We start from the raw sequence: 20,846 nt of genomic DNA, 5'->3' as shown, positions 1-20,846 counted from the left end.
CGCTTTCCACAATTTTCGAATAAATACCAAGAATATCGGCTTTCATTCAGTTTTAGAAAAAAAACAAACATGGCTGATAGCAAATACTGACGATGCTGGAAGCCAACAGACACTAAAGAACGATATTTAGTTATCCAGTGAGTTCTCCAGTTAAATAATGCCAGACTTCTGGGTACTATATTTCAGAGAAATCCAACGAAACGCATTTTTAGACTGGTTTTTCACAGGCAACCCAGTAACAATTATACGGCGTCTGGTATTTGACACCTCTTTGATTGGATACATAATAATGCATTGTCTTTTGTCTAAAATAAATTTGAAAACAAACCCTCAGATTAGAAAAGAACTCTATTGAACTACTATTGAGACTAAATTACTTTTATCAAAAAATATTAACTATGGTCGCACGGCATACAAGCTTGACACTTCGTTTTGATTGTTTTTTTGTTTTTTTTTGGTAATGCCTTCCTGATCTCATGGTCTCGTCTAGTCTAATGTCTCGTCGCTGAGAACCCCACAGATTTTAGCGTGCAGCACTCTCTTTCAGTTTGTTCATTTCGCTGTTCTGATGCATACTTGGTTTTCAGCAAAATCGAAATAGTCTACGTCCTTTTGATCGACAGTGAATGCGTATGGCGTACACTCGGGGCCAAAAAACGAACTTCCTATTTTAATTACATTGTACTTTCTGGTTTCTTGGTTACATTATGTAATTGACCTGCAATTTTAAACATAAGAGGATATTCATTAAAAAGTCGCTTAAATTTGTTATTCAACTTGTTTTCGTTCAAGCCTGTATGATAACACTAACAGATTTTGTTGTTGTTCGCTGATTTTTTTATGTAAATCCGTATAATTATATCCTGACATGCCGTAAAATAATAATTTTTCAGTTGTTCTCATTAAAGAAAGTTAAACATACCTTTTTATGCTTCTTATGTTCGTTTATAGTATTCTTCTCTAGTTCAGGATTCCATTTTTTATTTTTAGTTATTTTATATCTGTTATATCTGAAGCAACATGCATCGATATATAATTTCCTTGATTCTTTTGAAATAAATAATCCAAAGTTAAAGCAATGTGCGAGTATGAGCATGCTAAGTGTTAGCCTGCACTGCAGTTTTAAATCATTAAAAAATCTGATTTATTGATTGATGACAGTACACTACGGGGAAATCGTTTTTAAACATTCGCCATTAAAGACGCAGTTGTGTGTATTTTTGATAAGTTGTTTGTTGTAAACTGCTGCTAATAAGTTTAAAAACTTCTGCTTTTTTTAATATAACTGCATATATAACAAGTGATTTTTACCATAATTGAGAGTAGTCCTACTCCCACACATTAATGGATGCAAATATTTGAGTATTTGTTTTCGAGAATTTAGCAAACTACTATAAATAGTAGTATTGCTGTTATAAATAGCATCTGAAAGCGTCGGTGAAAGTGACCTAATTTCAGCTTCTTAATCGTAGAAAATACGGAATACAATGACCTTATAACTACATAAGTAAATCATGCTGCCAATATTTGGAACAATGCTGGCAATGATACCATTGTTTCTTTTGTTCCCTTGCTTTTCCACCTTTACATACAGTAACAGGGTCTCCTCAGAAAATTCAAAAGGGAAATATATATATATTTGTTAGTTTTGAATGATTTTTCAGTCCCTGTCATGCTTTCAGTCTACCGCAGAAATAGACTGGTGTAGAAATAGGAGGGGGGGAAAGGGGAAAATGTTTTCTTCTCTTTTCTTAGGAAAACGGAAGTTAAATGACCTTCCTGATGCAGGGCATTTCCAAGTAGGATATGCATCGACTGTAGCCATGCAGTGTATAAGAAAATGTATTGTTTTAATTGTTTTTACAATCTGCTAATTTGGAGTACATATAACTTATTTTTTTTGTAATGATTTCGAAGACCTTTCTTTCACCGCCAACACTAAATATGCACAAATATGATTTTAGTAGAATGATCGGCACCAAACTTTATTTTGGATATACCACCATCTTCCGCCTCCTTTACCTAGTTCCCCCTTTGACCCATAAAAGCACAGGTAGCCCAAGCTTGGTTTCTGTGGTGTCATGTTATAAGGAAAATTATGGGGATTCATCAAAAATTCCAATAAAATCATTAAAACGTGAAATGAAGCCTCGAAATTTTACCCGATCATTGAGAAATAGCGCTTCTTTCGCTCTGTGTGGTAATTGTTTCAATTTAACCTGTTTTAAGGATTTTCCCCCACCAGTACAGCTAGCTTGGGATACCTGTGATAAAAGCATACGCTTTTTCCGAGAATTGTTATTGCGATTCGCAACAATACAGTAATATTTCACAGAAGGAAGGGAGCACAAAGAAACACAAGTTCATCGATAAATATAAAGTATTTCGCTAAGCCATGCAACTATGCTAACAGGCAACACTGGTACTGTCTTCGTATTGATTCTAGTCAACCCGAGTATAGTTGGTGAGTTTAATATGTATGCAGCACCAACTGTCTAACGTAAAATAACAAACGCCCGCGCGTTCCATTCAAACGAGTGACATGACTTATTGTTGCATGAGAAATCACTAAAACACACAAATAATGTGAAGTCGAGATACACGACCGAGAGTTTATATCCAGGTAACGTTTAGTACTGAGAGTCTAGGTGGATAATAATAATCACAATATGGAATGGTCCCAAGATCAATACATAAATCAGTTTTTAAACGAACACAACTAATAGTTCAGCACGTTGTGATTGTCATATGTCGTATGCACACTAGTTAAGCAGACTTTCGAAACCCTGGGAATTCTCACTTCCCGCCGTAATTCGTCTAGTTTGGTGTGCTGCTGTACTTATGGGATCCGAGCATGGAACTTATAGGTTTTGATATAATGTGCGACTGTGGACAGCCTATGCTGACTTGTGGACGACTTAAAATATGTACAAATTGTTTTAATCAAGAACCTACAGTGACCTTAGTAGGTCCTCTCAAGTGCTGCCATCAAAAGATGCGAATACAAGAATATACTTCTGCTTTTTGCGACTCCTGCGGTAAGAAAATATTCAACGCCGTACCGTGTGCGACTATAGACCAATATTTTGCTAACGGGGGTCGTCGGAGAACTCCTTAAAAGAAAATAAAGTACGTATTCAAGGTCGTTATCCCGTGTACATAGATGACCAGACGAAGGAAAAAATTAAAGCTAATCTCGAGGAATATACGGCACAGGCCTTGAAGAAAACCTTGAGGAAATTAAAGCTAAGTTACTACAAGGATATTCCTTACATCTTATCTAAGATTATAGGAGATAAAATACCCGAGGTTTCTGTTTATACCGTGCTCAGAGCCGAGCAGATGTTTATTCGATGATATAAGGATATTCTTTATTATCCTGACGTGATCTACGAAATATTTCATAAAATAGACCCCAACCACCTCCTCTTGGAATGGATTCCTAGGCGGTGCGATGCATAATACTGTGATGCGCACTTTTGTTCTTCCTTTATGAATTTATTCGACATGTTGGTCAACGACTGGAGTTAGCATAACTTCTAGACAGGATTAAATAAAAACCCGTCTGGCTTTCTTTAAAACAAACATTTATTGAGCTAGTCTTTTCTGAAGCTCTGTCATAGCTTCTTGGTAGTTTTTTTTTCGTGTTTCTTCAGATAAATCTTTCACGACCTCTTTTTTCTTTCGTGTCTCGGACTTTAGCGCTTCATATTCATTTTCCTCGGCTAGGATCAAAGCGAATTCGACGTTGTCGATCTTCCTGTCACGCAATGCTTTCGAAACCAGGTCACTGATCGTATTTACTTTCGATCGTGACAGCGCTATTGTAGTGTCATGTTTTGAAATCTTAGTCGACAATTTCTTGATGACCCCCGTGCTGGTAGCTGAAATAATTCCACACACAGCCCCAACACTCGCCAAAGGAATACCAACAATTATCCCCGGTCCTGCTAAAGACGTTGCCATGCCTGTTCTCGTGAGGGCTACAGACATAGAGCCAGTAACTATTGCTAATTTATGCAATATGCTTCGTGTCCTGACATATTTTTTTCTGACTTTCTCATAATGTTTTGTTTCGTTTTCTAAATGAGCCAATATTAAATTTAACAGTTATCGTAGAATGATAAGTTATACACCGTAGTGAAAATAGTAACTGACGTTTCGGACGTTAGTCCTTCGTCGGAGTCAATAGAAAGTAAGAGTAAGAGAGATGTTTATATAGTAGAGGAGAGAGAAAACAAACCAATAAGAAAAAAGCAAGCCATTTAACAAAGGAAAACAAAAGGATCGAAAACAGCAATAGGTGTGAAATAATTTAATTATAAGCGAAGCGTTCGTTCATCCCGTGGGGATTAACGGTGCCAAGTGAATGAATTAAGCGCATTTCTTTTGTTTTATGATGATTGTTGCTGCAGTGGGTTAAACACAGACCAAAAACAATAGCATTAAGCTCAGAGTGATTAGCAGAGTTAAAGTGCCGAGCAACTGGTTTAGATAAATCTTTCTTGCGAATGTCGTAAAGGTGGTCTCTAAAACGATCACCTAATCGGCGGCCAGTTTCTCCAACATAGAGCATGTTACAGCGTGAACATTGAATGCAGTAGATGACGCTAGAAGAAGTACAATCAAAATGATCTTTAATATTAAAGGTGGATTTGGGACCTTTAATAGAAGTATGTGAAGCAACAAAGGGGCAAGTGTAGCAACGTTTGCGAGAACAGCGAAAAGTACCGGGTTCTTTATTAGAAGGAAGTACACCTTTAACTAAGAAAGAGCGTAAATTACGGTCCCTTTTGAACGAAAAAAGAGGGCGTTCTTTGAAAATGTTGGACGTGGTGGGATCAGAGTTGAGTAAATTGAAGTTACGATTAATGACAGGTTTGGTAGAGTTGTTAATAGGATGGTAAGTGATAGTGAATGGAATGCGGTTAAGGTTAGAATTGCGTGATTTAGGGGTGAGAGCAGTGTTACGATCTATGGAAGAAGCTTTAAGCATAGCACGGTCGATGATGGTAATAGGGTAACCACGATTAAGAAAAAAAGAACGCATTTCTTGACATTTGTGAGAAAAATCAGTGTCGTCACTGCAAAGACGGCGCAAACGTAAGAATTGCGAAAAAGGAATAGAATTGAGAGTGTGTTTAGGGTGTGAGGAGGAATAAAGTAAATATGAATGAGAGTCTGTGGGCTTATAATGAATAGTGGTATTGAGATGATTAGCAGAAATACTCACAGAAATGTCAAGAAATGTGACAGAAGTTTCACTAATGTCCCAAGTGAATTCAAGAGCTGGGTGAAAAGAATTGACATAGAGAATAAAAGAATCTAGGTCTTGTTTTGAACAAGAAGTAGCACCAATACAATCGTCAATGTAGCGACCATAAAGCTCAGGTTTAATGCCTGGATAGAGATCAAAAATCTGTTGCTCGATGTAGCCAACAAATAAATTAGCATAGCTAGGTCCCATCTTGGTGCCCATAGCTACACCGTTAATCTGTCGAAAAAAGCGGTCGCCAAAGGAAGAACAATTAAGGGTGAGAACAAGTTCAGCTAAACGCAATAAAGTAGGAGTGCTAGGTTCTAAAACGGTGCGAAGATCAAAAAAATGTTTGAGAGCATTGAGACCTTCATCATTAGGAATGACGGTATATAAAGGTTTAACATCCATGGTAAATAAAAACTTGGATTGAGAATTTTGAAAATGAAAGTCATTAAAAATCCTGAGGGCGTGATTAGTGTCTTTAATGTAGGTGGGTAGAGTCTGAACGATAGGTGACATAAGAGAGTCAAGAAAGCTAGAAATAAGTTCGGTGGGACAACTACAAGCTGATACAATAGGACGGCCAGGATTATTAGATTTGTGAATTTTAGGTAAAAAGTAAACATGAGAGATGCGGGGAGTGTTAATGATAAGATTGTTGGCAGTAGCTGGAAGACTGCCGTCAGAAATAAAAGAGTTAATAGTGTCTTTGACAGTTTGCTGGTAGGTAGGTGTGAGATCTTTGTTGATTTCAAGGTAAAAATTGGTGTCCGAGAGCTGGCGTAAAGCTTCCTCTTTGTACACATCGGTGCGCCAAACGACAACAGCACCACCTTTATCAGCGGGCTTGATGGTGATATCAGTACGAGAGCGAAGATTACGAAGTGCCGTCCATTCATCAGTGGAAAGGTTAGTGTGGAGTAACACGGTTGGACATCCTTTTGATGAGCGGCCAAATTATGGTGATTACTTTAGTCAGAAAGATCTAAAGGACATGCTTTCACAGATGCAGCATAATTTGGAGCCCGAACCTCAAGAATCTAAGGAGCCCAAGCCTAAGCACATTCCTAAGATCTTACCACCTGGTCATGTCGAACATAAATATAAGCCTGTGCATGTTAAGGCTGCACCAAAGCCCAACTGGCCAAATGAATTGTTGTTTGTTACTAGCGCCTATCTAATACCTGCGGTTTCGTTTGACGAACATCCAAGCTTGGACCTAACACTAAACGTGCGGGTTTCTAACAACCGTTCATTCGTTGCTAAGGTGCGAGACATTTTCAAACACGTTCCTATTCTTGGTTTTCACGTGACGTCACGAGCGGATTAAAACTTAATGTCCGCCATATTGGTGCACAGGAAACTCATTAGCATATGTCAAATCACACACGTGCGCTTATGTTTTGATTCGAGTTATGCGATGTCCGAAGATTTACTCGTCCATATTTCAAAAAAAGATACCCAAGAACAGAAAAGAATTGAAGATACCTCTTCAATTGCCTTATCTGAATACGCCAAAAAGCTTGAAAGTCACATTCGAACGAGATATTTTAAAAAAATCGAAGGTATTGGAGTCGACCCCGCGTGTTTACAAGGCGAGAAGTTAGATGCAGAATGTCTGCCACCGATCAAAGCCACCGATCTTCTCTCTTATCTTGTGCTGGAAACCAGCTTCTATACTTTAAAGCAGTTCAAGGCTTTCAAGAGTCTAGAGAGTTACAATCAAATGGTATCGGACTTCATAACGAGCGTCCAAGGAAAAACCATTGGAAATAAGTTCGTGGTGTTGGGAAAAGTTCGTCATTCGCAGCGAATGAATGAACCGCCAATACCAATTTGGATTATCACTAATGGAGAAGGAACGATATTATCTGCCCACTGCCTGGGTTGCAAAGCAGGTCTAGCAGAGTTCTGCTCTCATGTAGGGAGCGTACTGTTTTATATTGAGGCGTGGAATCGTATACATGGAAAGTTGGCCTGCACACAAGTTAAATGTACGTGGCTACTCCCGACTTACGTAAACGAAGTACCGTATGCTCAAGTTGAAGACATCAATTTTAAATCAGCTCGAAAGTTGAAAGATGAGTTAGACGATAAAATTGATGGTGTACAACGTTCAACTAGCACTCCGATAGGGAAAACGAAGTCCTTCCCAAATGTCACCCCTACAGAAACGGATATGAAAACCCTTTTTGGAAAACTAAATGAGAGCAAAAAAAAGCCTGTCATTCTTTCTCTAGTGGCTTCATATGCTGATCAATTCGTACTAAAAATTCGGCGTGTTCCAGCGATACCATCCCTATATAATCATGAGAATCTGAAGCTAAACTACCCAGAGCTGTTACAAAAGTGCTGCAAAGTCGAACTATCTCTATCTGATTCCGAGATAGAATTAATAGAACATGAAAAAAGGGATCAATCAAAAGGAACTGCGTTTTATAAACATAGAGCTGGTCGTGTTGGGGCTTCAATGAGTTATTCTGTTGCCAATACAAATCCTGACCAACCATCTATCTCACTTATTAAAAACATTTGCTATCCACAGTTGTTTAGTGTGCAATCTAAAGCAATCAATCATGGAATCAAAAATGAAGGCAAAGCCATAGAGGCTTACAACCATCTCATGTCTGCAAACCATAAAGATTTTGTACTGATAAAGTGTGGAGTTTTCATTGATAAGCAACATCCCTGGATGCATGCTACACCTGATTTCCTCTGTTCCTGCTCCTGTTGTGGTGATGGGTGTGGAGAAGTAGTGTCCTTACATTATTGAAAACTGGGACTTTGAAAGTTATGTGCTTAAGAAAAGTTCTTGCTTAGAGAAAGTGAATGGAATATTTCGACTAAAGAGAAAGCACCAGTATTATTACCAAGTGCAGCAACAATTGTCTATAACTGGTCGCCAATTTTGTGACTTTGTTGTGTGTGCATTCAGCGACAACAAACCGCAAATCTTCATTGAAAGAATTCTACCAGATACAAGTCACTGGGAAGCTATCGTTCCCAAAGTTACAAAAGTATGGCAGACATGCATACTACCCGAGATTCTTGCTCGATGGTATACAAGAAAACAGCACTTACCTGAAATGAAACCAGCAAACAAGTCCTCTGGTATTTGTTACTGTGGAATGCCTTCCCAAGGAAGAACTATTCACTGCAGTAACCCAAAGTGCCTAATAAAGGAATTTCACCAGACATGTTTGCATTTATCAGATTCAGTCCCCAATGTTTGGTACTGTCCTAATTGCCGCTTGCTAGCAGAATTTCAATGCAAAAAGCCAAGAAAAGCATCAAAGCATCAAACTGGACAGTATTTGTGTATGTGGCTTATCACCAAAAATGAATGAAAGGCTTCTCAAATGTCACAGTAAAAATTGCCAATATGGAAAGTTTTTCCATCTCCAGTGTCTGGACTATAAAAGAATGCCTAACAATAGTCAAACTACGTGGGTGTGCAGCAAATGCAAGGTGTCTCAAGCAACCAAAGTAACTGCTTCTAGTCCTATTGGTCCTACCACTTGTTCTTCTTCGACAGCCAACACTGTTAGTGCTGCATCAACAAGCCAATTAAAATGTGAAAACAGTATTCCACAGATGCAAGCAGCTAAAATGGACAAAAAGGAAAGTACACTCCTTGGTAAAAATGCTAGTGCTGTATCTACAAGTTATTCATCAATTATTGATTCCAGTGATGATGAATTGGATGTCAAAATAACACAAGTGACTAAAGGGGTATTAGACAAGAGGGCTTCCCTTGGTAGCCTCGATGACAGTCATTTTGACATCATTAATTCACCTACTGGATGGCTGGACTGTACAATAATTCAGCAAGCGCAAGTATATCTACAAAAAGTCAATCCTCTGATAGAGAGCTTTCAAAAAACAACCCTTGGCCCCATTAGGAACTTTGATATTGTCACTTCAGAATTTGTTCAAATATTACACACAGGACATATGCACTGGGTCTGCATAAGCACTATTGGATGTAGACCAGGCATGGTCAACCTTTATGATAGTCTCTACCATGATATCATTGCCAAAGAGGTTGAAGAACAGGTAGAGAGTTTAATGGCAGACAGCTACATAGGCATAGAAAATGTAACAGTCCAGCAACAACTGAATGGGAGTGACTGTGGAGTTTTTGCCATAGCATTTGCTACATGTTTGGTTTATGGTTTCAACCCAGGAGACTTTACATTTGACATACCCAAAATGCGCCCACATCTGGCTCAGTGTTTGGAAATTGGTAAAATTACAATGTTTCCATCAGTTTAGAATGTGTTTATTTGAAACAGTAATGTTGGTTTAGAAGAGCAAATGCATTTATACCATGAAAGAAATACAAAGTTGTTAAAAAACATAGTAGCTATTTAGCAAATAACAGTGTTGGTTTCGATCTACTAGAATATTCATTACGCAAAGACATACCTATACACCTATTTCATTTAAGAAAGGTTGTCATCACTAAAGGAGAAAGGTGATAGGTTATTCATAGTTCCAACAATTTCTGGAATAACTTGTTTTTCTTTTTTTATGAGTTTTGAGATAGGTGTGTATACAAGAGACCACTATATTCTATTGTGCTTTAAATGCAAATTTTAGAATTAATAATAAACAATTAAGATTACACTAGTTTTCATCAGCAGTGTCCAAAAACAAAATAGCTACTCTAACAGGAATAAAGCAGAAAAATAGTCTGTCCTTTATACTTATTTATACTCCTCTTTGTCATGATTTCCGGGCAGAATTTCACGAGAAATAGACATGCAAATACTCGGAAGATATTTAATTAAATAGAAAGAGAAATGTCAGACTTCCCAAACTTTGTATAGTCGTATTCATTGCACTATGGACGTTTTAAGTATTCATTAAAAAACTGGGGGTCGCCTTTCTCGTTTTTCGTGCATAATGACCTCAAAATATGACAAATTACGACCTCTATGACTGATATGGCTTTAACCGGAAGTAAAGTAAAAATAACACCATTCCTTGCAATATACATGCTTTAATCAAGCTAAAAAAGATAATCTAAAAAGATAATTACACTAGCTAAGCGAGGCATTTTATCATGTTAAAGTAATATTGTACAAATGCATGTAGTCTTATTGTATTGAAATATGGATTCACGTGTAGTCTAGAGAGTCGTCGTCCTGAGATCAAATCCTTCAGTTATTTTCAGCAGTAAATAAATACCTTCGGGAAATGTCTTTTTTTCATATTTTGTAGGTGGATGCTATACGGTCTTGTATCTTAATATGTGAAATAAGAAATAGTGGTCACCATTCTCGTTTTGGATTAATCTTTAAAAAACTTCGCAAAATGGTAGAAAACTTACACCTATCCGAGGGAAGAGGAAAAAGCGAAATTTTTCGGCTCAAAAAAAAAAATGCAACATGCAACATGCAACATGCAACATGCAACATGCAACATGCAACATGCAACATGCAACATGCAACATTTTAATAGTGGTATATATTTTTTCTTAGGTAAAAGAGGATGAACTGTTTTCAACTGAGCTTCAACCTTATTTTTATTTGCATCAGCCTTCGATCCTGTATTAACTTGTCAGGTATGATTAAGAAATAACATAGCTAATCATAACAACATTGTATCATTTCATCGCACAGAATTGGTGGACACATCCGGGACATTTCTATTGTTTTGGCGCGAAGTTCAAATCATGTTCATCGGGCTGTGACTCGTTAACAGAGCAAAATTATAAGAGAATTGGGTTAAAATGGCTCATGGCTCATCACAACCAGCATTTTAGTGGGTTTTTATTAATTTTTTTACATGGCCAGGGGGTGAAAATGAAAGTAAAGATATCATTCTAGAGTTATGGGGAAACTAAAATTGTAAACGAAAAATGTTTTCAGAGGTTTTTTACCAAAGAAAAAGTAGGATTTTAAACTATTTTAGTATGAGATTCATTACTGAGGTCATACATCTTGATCTTAAAATATTTGCTTTCCAAATCAGTTGGTTATTGGCCAGGAGGTGGAAAAAAACTTCAATATGTGATTATGTTATAATTTCCAAACTTTCCCAATTCATATCACGTATGTGGTTCTCGATCTTGAGGCTCCACCATGTGAAAACAGCATACGTATGCTTGTAAAAGACTCCCTTGTATTAGTTTGAAAATATTGTTTCCTAAAAAAATTAAAATCTAGTATGTACGATATATTGATGTTTTAGATGGGTTTATAATGAAGTTAAAATTGTAAATTTGAAAAGTAATTTTCCGCTGATAATTAAATATTGTGTCCTACAGATGGGTTAAAGTGGATTTCAAAACCTTCGAACCAAAAGTTTGTACATGTTGGATCTACGGTTCACATCACCTGGCATTATGATTGCAACCAGAAATTTGTTGGATCTACAATTATTTACGACAATAGACAGATAGCCCAACGACTCCATGCTACACCCAAATATATTATTTTTATAATGAATAATACGGATGCTCATTTCTCTGTTATCGGTGAATCGAATGTAACCATTATCATCCCTGATGTTGAAAAAGAAAAAAGTGGATCATATTGCTGTGAGGTTACTTGTATTGGTGAACCATCAGAAAAGGCATGCACGATGCTCTTCATATATGGTGAGTAACGCACCCAGACCGCTGTATGGAATAACTAAATATATTCAATCCAATTCAATTAAATTGACATCAAAAACATCAAAGTAATAACACTTCTCCTACAGTGCAAACGGACTGAATAATCTGTGAGTCGTCTAATGCAATATTGTTAAAAATCCTAGGTAAGCTGCGTATTGCCTAACTGGTTTTGCCACCCAATAGGTAGCTATCAATAGACGTCACTTCCGGTAATTGCTGCGTTTTTGATGGCTTGTAGAATCTTGGAGGTTGTTTTGATCTCTTGTTTTCTGGTTTGATATCGTGAAAATAGTCAAATACAATAGTTTGAAGACTTATTTTGACATGTTTTGACTTAACATCCGCTAGTTTCCCCACAGTCAACCGCTTGTTTGCCCCCCAGTCAACTCCAAAAAGTCACGTGGTTGATAGTAAGCAATAGACCTATTGGGCTTGGGGTAATGTTTCCCTTGAGAATAAGATTCTTTGTTTGAGCTGTATCCATATTCATGTGTCTTCTCATGTGCAACCGAGCACAAACCTTAAACAAATAATTAATGATACTCTAGGGAATGACACGTGGCCTGAAATGGGAAAACATTACGTCAAAGCCGAAGAGGTCTATTGATAAAGCAGCCAATGAATTGAATTCGAATTTAGAAGTTTATTTTTGTGGAGGGAGGAAAAATCGCAGAACCCGGAGGAAAAACCCTCAAACCACAGGAGAGAACCAACCCTACTCACGTACGACACCAAATCCTACTCATCAGTTTTATCATTACCTTCAAAATGGACGGCAGTAAACATTTTCGAAAGCTCGGCAAAAAAAAAAAAGAAAAAGATAAACATATGTAGTCGAACTTGCTTTAATCAATTTTGCCTCGTTTCTTGCATTGGTATATATGTATGCCGCATTCGGAACCTGGCTTGATGAAAAATTGTCACCAACTTTGCCAATCCTGACTATTACGCTCAGCCAGCAACAGCAAAATCTCACATTTATTCTCTCTCTATTTCTATGTGTAGCTTTGCCTCGTATCAACTATCTGACCTCAGACCTTTATGGAAAACAAGGAGATTCAATAACATTAAGATGTAATGCCTCTGGACATCCAGCACCCAATTATACATGGATACACAAGGATAAAAATAGAAAACTTGCAAATTCCAGTGTGACGTCATTCAACATCACTGGTAAAGAATCAGGAGGAAAGTACTGCTGTCACGTGTCAAACGGTTTTGGGGAGGTGAATAATTGTACCTCCCTTGAAGTGATAGGTAAACGGCTCATTTTACATAAACTTACAATTTTGTTGTTGTTTTTTTTTTTTTGTTGTTTTTTTGTTTGTTTTTTTTTGTTTTTGTTTTTTTCATTCCTTCTTTTTATCATTATTTTAAATTTCCGGCGCGGGCAACAACCTAGACACGAAAGTGGGAAAATCAGTCAGCTCACAGACTTGTTAATCTTGATTTTCATAATATGGAAATGTTACAAAGCTCAAGTAATAACCTCAGCCATATGAAAATTTAGCGTTAAATAACCATTTTTTACCAAAATTAATACTTGGATATATCTTGATTTTCTAAATAAATGTTAGGAAGTTCTAAATCGAAAAAAAAATGGTTAGAAAATAGCAGAGGCCAGGTACCAATTACCTAGAGCTGTTTTCGTACGACGTTGAAGAAACGTAATTTACGGCATGGACCGCACCTTGCCGTGACCGTGTCAGCCTTGTCCATTAAAATCACTTGACGTGTCTGCGCCGTGCCCCACCGTAACCATGCCGTGTGTCGTTACTTTTCACACTCTTACGAGATCTGCGCTAAAAACTACTCTAACTTGTATTTCTTTTTCTTTTTGAGCCCGAGAAAGACTGAAAAAAGTCAAGTAAATAAGATATGGAAAGGTCTTTTTTCACACAAGAATATACTGATATTGAGAAAAAATCGTCCAACTTTAAAAAGCAGTTAAACCAGTTGATAAGCAAAAGCAAAATCTTACATTTTATAATTTCTTATTTTTGTAGCTTTACCTCGTATCAACAATCTGACCTCGCACCTGTCTGGTAATCAAGGAGATTCAATAACATTAAGATGTAATGCCTATGGTAATCCAGCACCTCGTGTTACATGGATACGCAAGGATACCAAGAGAACAATAGCTAATGCCAGCGTGATGTCATTCAACATTACTGGTAAAGAATCAGGAGGAGAGTATTGCTGTCACGTGTCAAATAATTTTGGGAATGACACTAATTGTACTTCCACTGAAGTAATAGGTAAACTGCTTTACATTAACTTAAAACATATTTTCTTTCTTTTTTCTTTCTTTCTTTCTTTCTTTCGTACAATGGTACGCCCAAAGTACCAAACCACCAACCAACCATTAAAGAAAACCGGATTTAGGGGGTGGGAAAAGTCCAGGCCATGAATTTCTATTGTCAACCCGAACGATATCGATGATTTGCTGAATGTTTTCATCCGGTTCATCTATTGCCGGGTAATGATAGACCAAGATATGTTAGATAGACAAAGACATAGCATATCAGTATAGTAAACAGGGAGCAAGATAGAATAAACTGGACCGGTCGAAACGTAAAGATCGTACCATTTCAGTCTAGTTTAAATAACCCTTTGGGTTTACAAGTAGTAAGGGATAAATGCCCTGGTTATATGTCCTAAAATATGTCCCAACATCTAGCCAACATTGTTGGGTCAAATGCTTAGATTGATCTTTTTAAACGGTCTGCCAACAATTAAGCAATAGAAAACTTTTTCCGTGTTTACGTAGCCTGAAAGCAACACGAGGGGAGGTTGGGAGAATGCGAGACAGTTATGCTAACCCAAGACGTAGTCGAGGGTTTGCATAACTGTCGAGAATTCTTCAAACCCCTGACTGCCATTGGTCCTGCCACAAGTCAAAATTTGGAACTTCGTCTTCAAAATACATTTTTGGGGGCGTTTTTTTCCTCGAAAGAAATTGTAAGTTTCGAAAGTTGTGACGTCAGGACTGTGTTTACATACCCTCATGCAAACATGGCTATAAACCAATCACAGCGTGCGTACTATTTAATTTATTTTATAATGTTAGATCAAAACATAGATAGTAGTTAACGTGTTAACTGTGATCAAAATGTTGGCTACAAATGTTGGGTAACGTCGAATGCCGTGTTAAATGCTAGCTGAATTTTGGGTCAGGAACCATTTTTTTTTTCAGGGCCATTATCGGGTCTTTGCAAAAGGAAATGGGACTGCGGAAGATTATGCATGAAATGATTCCTTGTACAGCCTCTTTACAATATCGGTTTGTCTGTGTACTGATTGTGCTGAATGTACTGAGCATACAAGTAAGATCCAAGCGAACCAAGAGAGGCAGATAAAACGATAAATTTGAATGACGTATTTATATTTTCCTTTCTGGTTTGATGATTTTGATATATGTGTCTTGCCATTGTTGTTATATAGAATATCAACCGATAGATACAGAGCTGACATCGCAAATAAATTGTACAACAGCAAATAAGACATTCAAAATACTTTGTAAGGCAGACGCATCGCCATCAGTGCAATACTCTATCCAACAAGGGAACAAAACAATGGTCAACTCCTCTGATGGTAACGCCACTATTACTACATCAGAGAATGGATATCTTAATTTCAGTTGTATTGCAAAGAACAAATATGGACAAGGAAAAACAGTGCATCTTGAAATACCAATCTGTCGTAAGTAGCAGTCTTAATTCTCTTTAGATATTGATCTTTTGGAAGGAAAAAAAATCATCACATTTATTAAAAATGTCATTATAATGAGCATTACTTATCATGTTTAGAAAATTGCACTACACCTTTTCAATACGCTAGCGCTTGCCCAACGGCTTTCACTCTGAATAATAATCGACAAGAAAATGAACCAATCAATAATGATAATAATAATAAGTATATGTAATAGGACTTCATGCTGTCCAATTAAGAAGTAATTGGACGTGGAAAATTCCGAGGACTGACAAAATTGGATGAGGCCGTAGGCCGAGTCCAATTTGGCAGTCAGAGGAATTTTTCGAGTGTAATTATTTCTTGATTGGGGAGCATGAAATCCCATTACCTATTAATTATATAGCTGCTTAATTAATCCCATATCAACAAGACCTGTCCAATTAAGAAAATAATTAGACAGTTACCTATATGGGATTAATGAGAAGCTGTTATGATACTTGTTGTCCAAATAACGCGTTCAGTTCTTTACTTAGATTTTCGTCATGAGCGCCTAAGAAGGCACAAACATTAATATTGACAATTGTTTTTCTTTTCCTTTTCATTTTTTAAGGAGATAACTTGGAAGATAATGGTATGTCTTTATGTGATCAACACGATCAACACATTTGAACCTTAAACTCATTAGATTTAAAACTGAGTACTTTACATGTGCATTAATCCACTGAAGAAAGAATGGATAGTTTGATATTTTGTTTGCTCACTTCACAACAGTCAATCAGAATAAGCAAAGCAATTCAATCAACATTTAGAATTAAAAGAGGCATTAGAACATATTGTTTGTTTTCAAATTCAGTCAATTTATTTTAAGTTTTTATATTGTTTTTTGTTTAAACAAAGAATGTGGTTTTATCTTAAATACAATAAGATATTTTTGATTTTTTTTTTTTTTTTTTCTTCTTTTATATTTCAGATGACGATGGATCCATTCTTCCTCCTGAAAATCTGCTGCAAATAATCATAGTTATCATCGTCTGTGCTCTACTATTTGCTGTTGCCTTGATACTGGTTTATGTTCTTATTTCGCGAAAACGGAAGCGGTCAAAACGTGATGTTGCCAGTGGTAAATGAGAAGATAATGCATTTCTTTAATTACGTCAGATTAATGAACTATTTCTGCGATTTCTGCGACCGCATCTTGGATCGCAATGCATTATAAGCGTCCAGGGGCAAATGGAGCTTTATAACGAAAATGAGGTCGATTGATATTAACTAAAAGAGAATACAACGAAGGAAATAAGACGACACATCATCGATCACATTTACCATAAAAGAAAGACAAACACACGAGACTATATATATATATTCCGTCACTGTTGACCTTTTATTTTGCCCCCTGGCAAGATGGCTGCCGCATCATAATTGATTCGACCATTTTAAAAACTAACATAAAGAAGAAATGTCAAGCTAATTTTCCCTTAAAAATCCTTTTATATATTTATTATTACGATCTGAAACTCCAACTGTTTACCAATATCGAGGTCCCCTAATATTTTTTTTGTAATCATTTTGAAGCAACTGATAGATTCAAGGGATGGGGTCACCTGACCTGTTAGTGGAAATCACCTATTTTAAAATAATTACCCTTCACATCTCCCTGATTTTCCTCTTTATCACTTTCAGGCAAACAGCAGCAAGACCGGGGGTAAGATCCAAAATAATCTCTTAAAGTCATATATCACATTAAAAAAAGATTACTGTTGTTTGAGTGGCCGCATGGCTGATTGCTATTTTTTTAATATGTTTGCTAATTGGTTCGTTGTTTAGTTAGTTGTTTGGTTGGTAAGTTTTTTTTTTTTTTTTTTTTTTGCTTTGTTTTGTTTTGTTTTGCTTTTTTTCTTCTTCTTGTTTTGGTTAGTTTTCTTAGTGTTTATTAGGTGGTTGGTTGGTAGTATTGGTTTCGGTTAGGTTAAGTGGGTGTCAGTTGTTCGGCCTAATCTTTTCTGTTTTAAGTCTCATATATCTGTTTTTTTATATATGTACTTAATGTTGCCGTTTTTTTATTTTTTATTTTCTTCAAATTCACGGATGTTGTGAAATACTAAGCGTTTTTTTTTTTAATTAGGGCAAATCAATGGGCCGAAGAGTGTCCGTATGGAGAACCAGTTGATGCAATACGAGTGAGAAGCGTAATTCACGCATCTGCAAGCAATGCTGATTACGCCACCGTAGAAGAGACTGGGTACAAACGGGTTACCACTTCTAAAACAGTACAACAACCAACACATGACGAGACATCCAGTTCCAAGAAAGTGAAATCTAACGTGGAACCCGTGTATGCTATAGTCAATAAAAACAAAAAGAAGGTAGGTTTGCATTATTTTTTAGGAAAATAATAAAATTGAAATGAATATGTCCGGATTACTTTGAATAAACCATTTTAGAGTTCGTATACTATTACTGTTTTTATTGTTTCTTGACTACAAATATATTTACCCCTGCATTTTTCCAGTGTTTTGAGGGACATTTGCAACATATTTATTGCTTTGAAGTTTTTCTTACTTCGAAATTTTGGACTGCTGGTCCGATGGTCTTCGTTAATTGAAAGTTAATTGACTTTCGTTGGAGATGAATGGGGGGTAATTGATATACAACTAGCAAATTTAAAGTCAAAACATGTCAACACAGTTCTAAAAGTAATATATCTGAGTATTTCAATTGACCTCCCCCCCCTCCCCTCCCCGTCAAAACTCAATTATTACCGGAAGTGACATCTATTGATAGTAACCTATTAGGGGAGCTAGAGCCCACCAACTCTCCCTCTCCGGAGTCCCTGGAAAGCAGGAATAGTCTAAATAAAATTAAGGCTTATCCTGAGCAACACAAAACTCCCGAAACTGGAGGCTTATCATTCACATGGTGAGCAACGAGATTTGCATACATTTATATTATTTGGTAATACTTTTTTTTCACTTTAGAATAAATCGACTGATGTACCACTAAATTCTCTGAATGACGAGAAACCAGCTGACTTGTCCAATCCAAAACCTCAGTCAATAAACCATCCAGATCCAAAAACCTCTGATAACAAAAACAGTAACGAAGAAGAAGATGGAGTTGACAGCAGTGATCAGGGAGGATCTTGGCTGCCTTGGCCGTATTGACCATCGCCAACTTTTTCGGCCATGCGCCGCTCGCCAAGTCAGCGGATATCTTGTGTAAAATATAAACCACAGGAAGCCCAAGCTCTCTCAGGCCCGGACTTAGAGAAACAAAACCTTTTTGCTACGGTATTCCTGTGCTTTGATAGGTATCCTATTACAAACGATGGCAAACGAGAGCTGAGGATTCAAGCTTTATTTTGGTACCAAACAGGCAGTATTTTGCGAATAATTTTCAAGGTTTTTGATTCACAAAGTGCCTATTCTTGAAGAAGGATCTCCCAAATTTTCGTCTCAAATCGGAGCTTTTTGAAAGTAAAAAACGAAAAGTATAAATTCGTTCAATCGACCACAGATTCGACATCAGTAATTTAGAATGTGTGTATTTTAAGGATCAACCCCGGCAAATGAGGTAACTAGTACTTCTGATTTTGAGAAATCCTGTTCATAATATTTGACCTTTTGTGTTTTTCTTGCAATTTAACAAAGCACTTATGGCAAGAAAGCTGTTAAAATCTAACTATCGAGACGAAAAGGTTTTTCCAAACAAATTAAAGTATGTTTGGTAAAAAGTAAATGCTTTAATGTTATATATTGTTCTTCTACCCCGGCAATTGGAAAACTGTTTACACAGAAATTTATAAATCGAAAAATCTGACTTAACTCGCTTAACACTTTCAAGCGACACCGCTGCATTTGTACGCGGGCGCATGACCGTCCTGAGAGAGCTTGGGCTTCCTGTGGTTTTTATTTCATACATGATATCCGCTGACTTGGCGAGCGGCGCATGGCCGGAATAGTTGGCGATGTTGAACACGTCAGTTTGAGGCTTTACAACAAAAACGTTTTGAGCCAATACCACATTAATTATCTCATAGTTCGGGTAAAGTTTTTTATTAATTGTATATTTTTAATATTAGGTAAGCATATATTTCAAAAAAGTTGGTCACCCCAAAAAAATTAGTTTTTTCTGCCCAAAATGATAGGTAAAAAAAAAACATCTATATGTTTCAACTGCTGTTATACAACTTGTCTTGATGGCCTAATTTTATATTATCTAATTAAAGTAACAGTCTCATCTAATGCAGGCATCCTCAAGCAATTAAATAATTACACTTTTTAAAAAAAATATAAAGTATTAAAGAAAGAAAATTCATGCCTTATGTTTAACGTTTGAAGATTCCTGCAATCTCGTTTAGTCTGTATTAGCTTCGTAGGTATTGGTGACTGGCGTATCGAAATACGGTATATTTTTTTAAACAACTTAAAAGTTGCTAAGAACAAGTCAAGTCATCTAATGACAATTTTATTGTAACTAGATTATTGATTTTATGGCAATGTATAGCTTTTTAATAGTATGTTCTAATATAGATAATAATATTATATATATATATATATATATATATTAATAAATTAGCAATCTTCTGGGGGAAAAAAGAAAAATAATTATCCACATTATCCAAATTATTAATATATATTATGGCATACAGTTTGACAAATTGAGGCCGAAGAAGCTTATAGCAAAAATATATCGCCTTTTATACTTTACTAACAATAAACTTTAATGATTCTCAATATTGCTTCTCCATTTATTGCTTTTTTTTATCATAAAGTAGTATGACTACTGTCTAGTGGTCTTTTATTAGAAGTCCCCCCACGACTAAGATTTCAAATTGCTCACCCCCACCCCTTCCCCTCCCCCCCCCCCCCCCCCCCCCCCCCCCCCCCCCTTCTATCACTCCCCCCTTCTATCTCTTTATGTTAGGGTCTATATTAAAATGACCACGTGGTCGTCCAAATTTGCAGTAATATATGAAAACACTTAACGTCAGTTGACCTGTGCACTTTCAAGAAACGTCTAGCATAATTTTAATGAATGGTACTACGGTGTGTTGCTTGTGACCCACAGATGAAGGCAAAACCACAAGCGGAGTAAGACAAGGTAAGTATAATTTTTTCTTTATATAAATCGCCTATACATTTTTTAGTCTTTTAGGAAGCAAAGAAATTACGGTATAGCGATAGTATCGGGTAGAGCTTGAATACGAATGCTATTCTAAGCTATGAATATGTAAGATGAAAAAGGAAATAAAGTATATGACTGCCACAG

The 20,846-nt window shown here is 36.6% G+C and overlaps 2 protein-coding genes across 2 annotated transcripts; one reads left to right on the top strand and one right to left on the bottom strand.

Annotated features, from left to right (window-relative positions):
- The first annotated feature begins 2,145 nt into the window (after positions 1 to 2,145).
- Positions 2,146 to 20,311, top strand: LOC116291206 (uncharacterized). The gene is made up of 11 exons (XM_089039994.1): positions 2,146 to 2,464; positions 10,747 to 10,829; positions 11,535 to 11,867; positions 12,891 to 13,142; positions 13,892 to 14,143; positions 15,330 to 15,587; positions 16,189 to 16,209; positions 16,549 to 16,698; positions 17,259 to 17,280; positions 17,701 to 17,941; positions 18,554 to 20,311. Exons 2-11 carry the CDS (start codon positions 10,757 to 10,759, stop codon positions 18,737 to 18,739), a joined length of 1,788 nt encoding a protein of 595 aa, XP_088896120.1. The 5' UTR covers positions 2,146 to 2,464; positions 10,747 to 10,756; the 3' UTR covers positions 18,740 to 20,311.
- Positions 4,316 to 5,494, bottom strand: LOC148905593 (uncharacterized). Its single transcript, XM_089039997.1, has one exon. The coding sequence runs from the start codon at positions 5,477 to 5,479 to the stop codon at positions 4,316 to 4,318; it is 1,164 nt and encodes a 387-aa protein (XP_088896123.1). The 5' UTR covers positions 5,480 to 5,494.
- Positions 20,312 to 20,846: the final 535 nt, after the last annotated feature.

Source organism: Actinia tenebrosa, unplaced genomic scaffold (assembly GCF_029948245.1).
Source record: "Actinia tenebrosa isolate PJP-AT-01 unplaced genomic scaffold, QUT_ActTen_1.0 PGA_scaffold7__59_contigs__length_16204524, whole genome shotgun sequence".
NCBI classification, from domain to species: Eukaryota; Metazoa; Cnidaria; class Anthozoa; order Actiniaria; family Actiniidae; genus Actinia; species Actinia tenebrosa.
Note: the sequence above shows the minus strand (reverse complement) of the source record. Positions and strands in the feature narration are given on the sequence as shown.

Excerpts from the sequence above, each read along its gene's own strand:
- LOC116291206 (XM_089039994.1), top strand. The coding sequence starts at position 10,757 with ATGAACTGTTTTCAACTGAGCTTCAACCTTATTTTTATTTGCATCAGC. Across the intron at positions 10,830-11,534 it reads ATCCTGTATTAACTTGTCAG|ATGGGTTAAAGTGGATTTCA; the intron begins GTATGATTAAGA and ends TGTGTCCTACAG. Across the intron at positions 11,868-12,890 it reads CACGATGCTCTTCATATATG|CTTTGCCTCGTATCAACTAT; the intron begins GTGAGTAACGCA and ends TTCTATGTGTAG.
- LOC148905593 (XM_089039997.1), bottom strand. The coding sequence starts at position 5,479 with ATGGGCACCAAGATGGGACCTAGCTATGCTAATTTATTTGTTGGCTAC.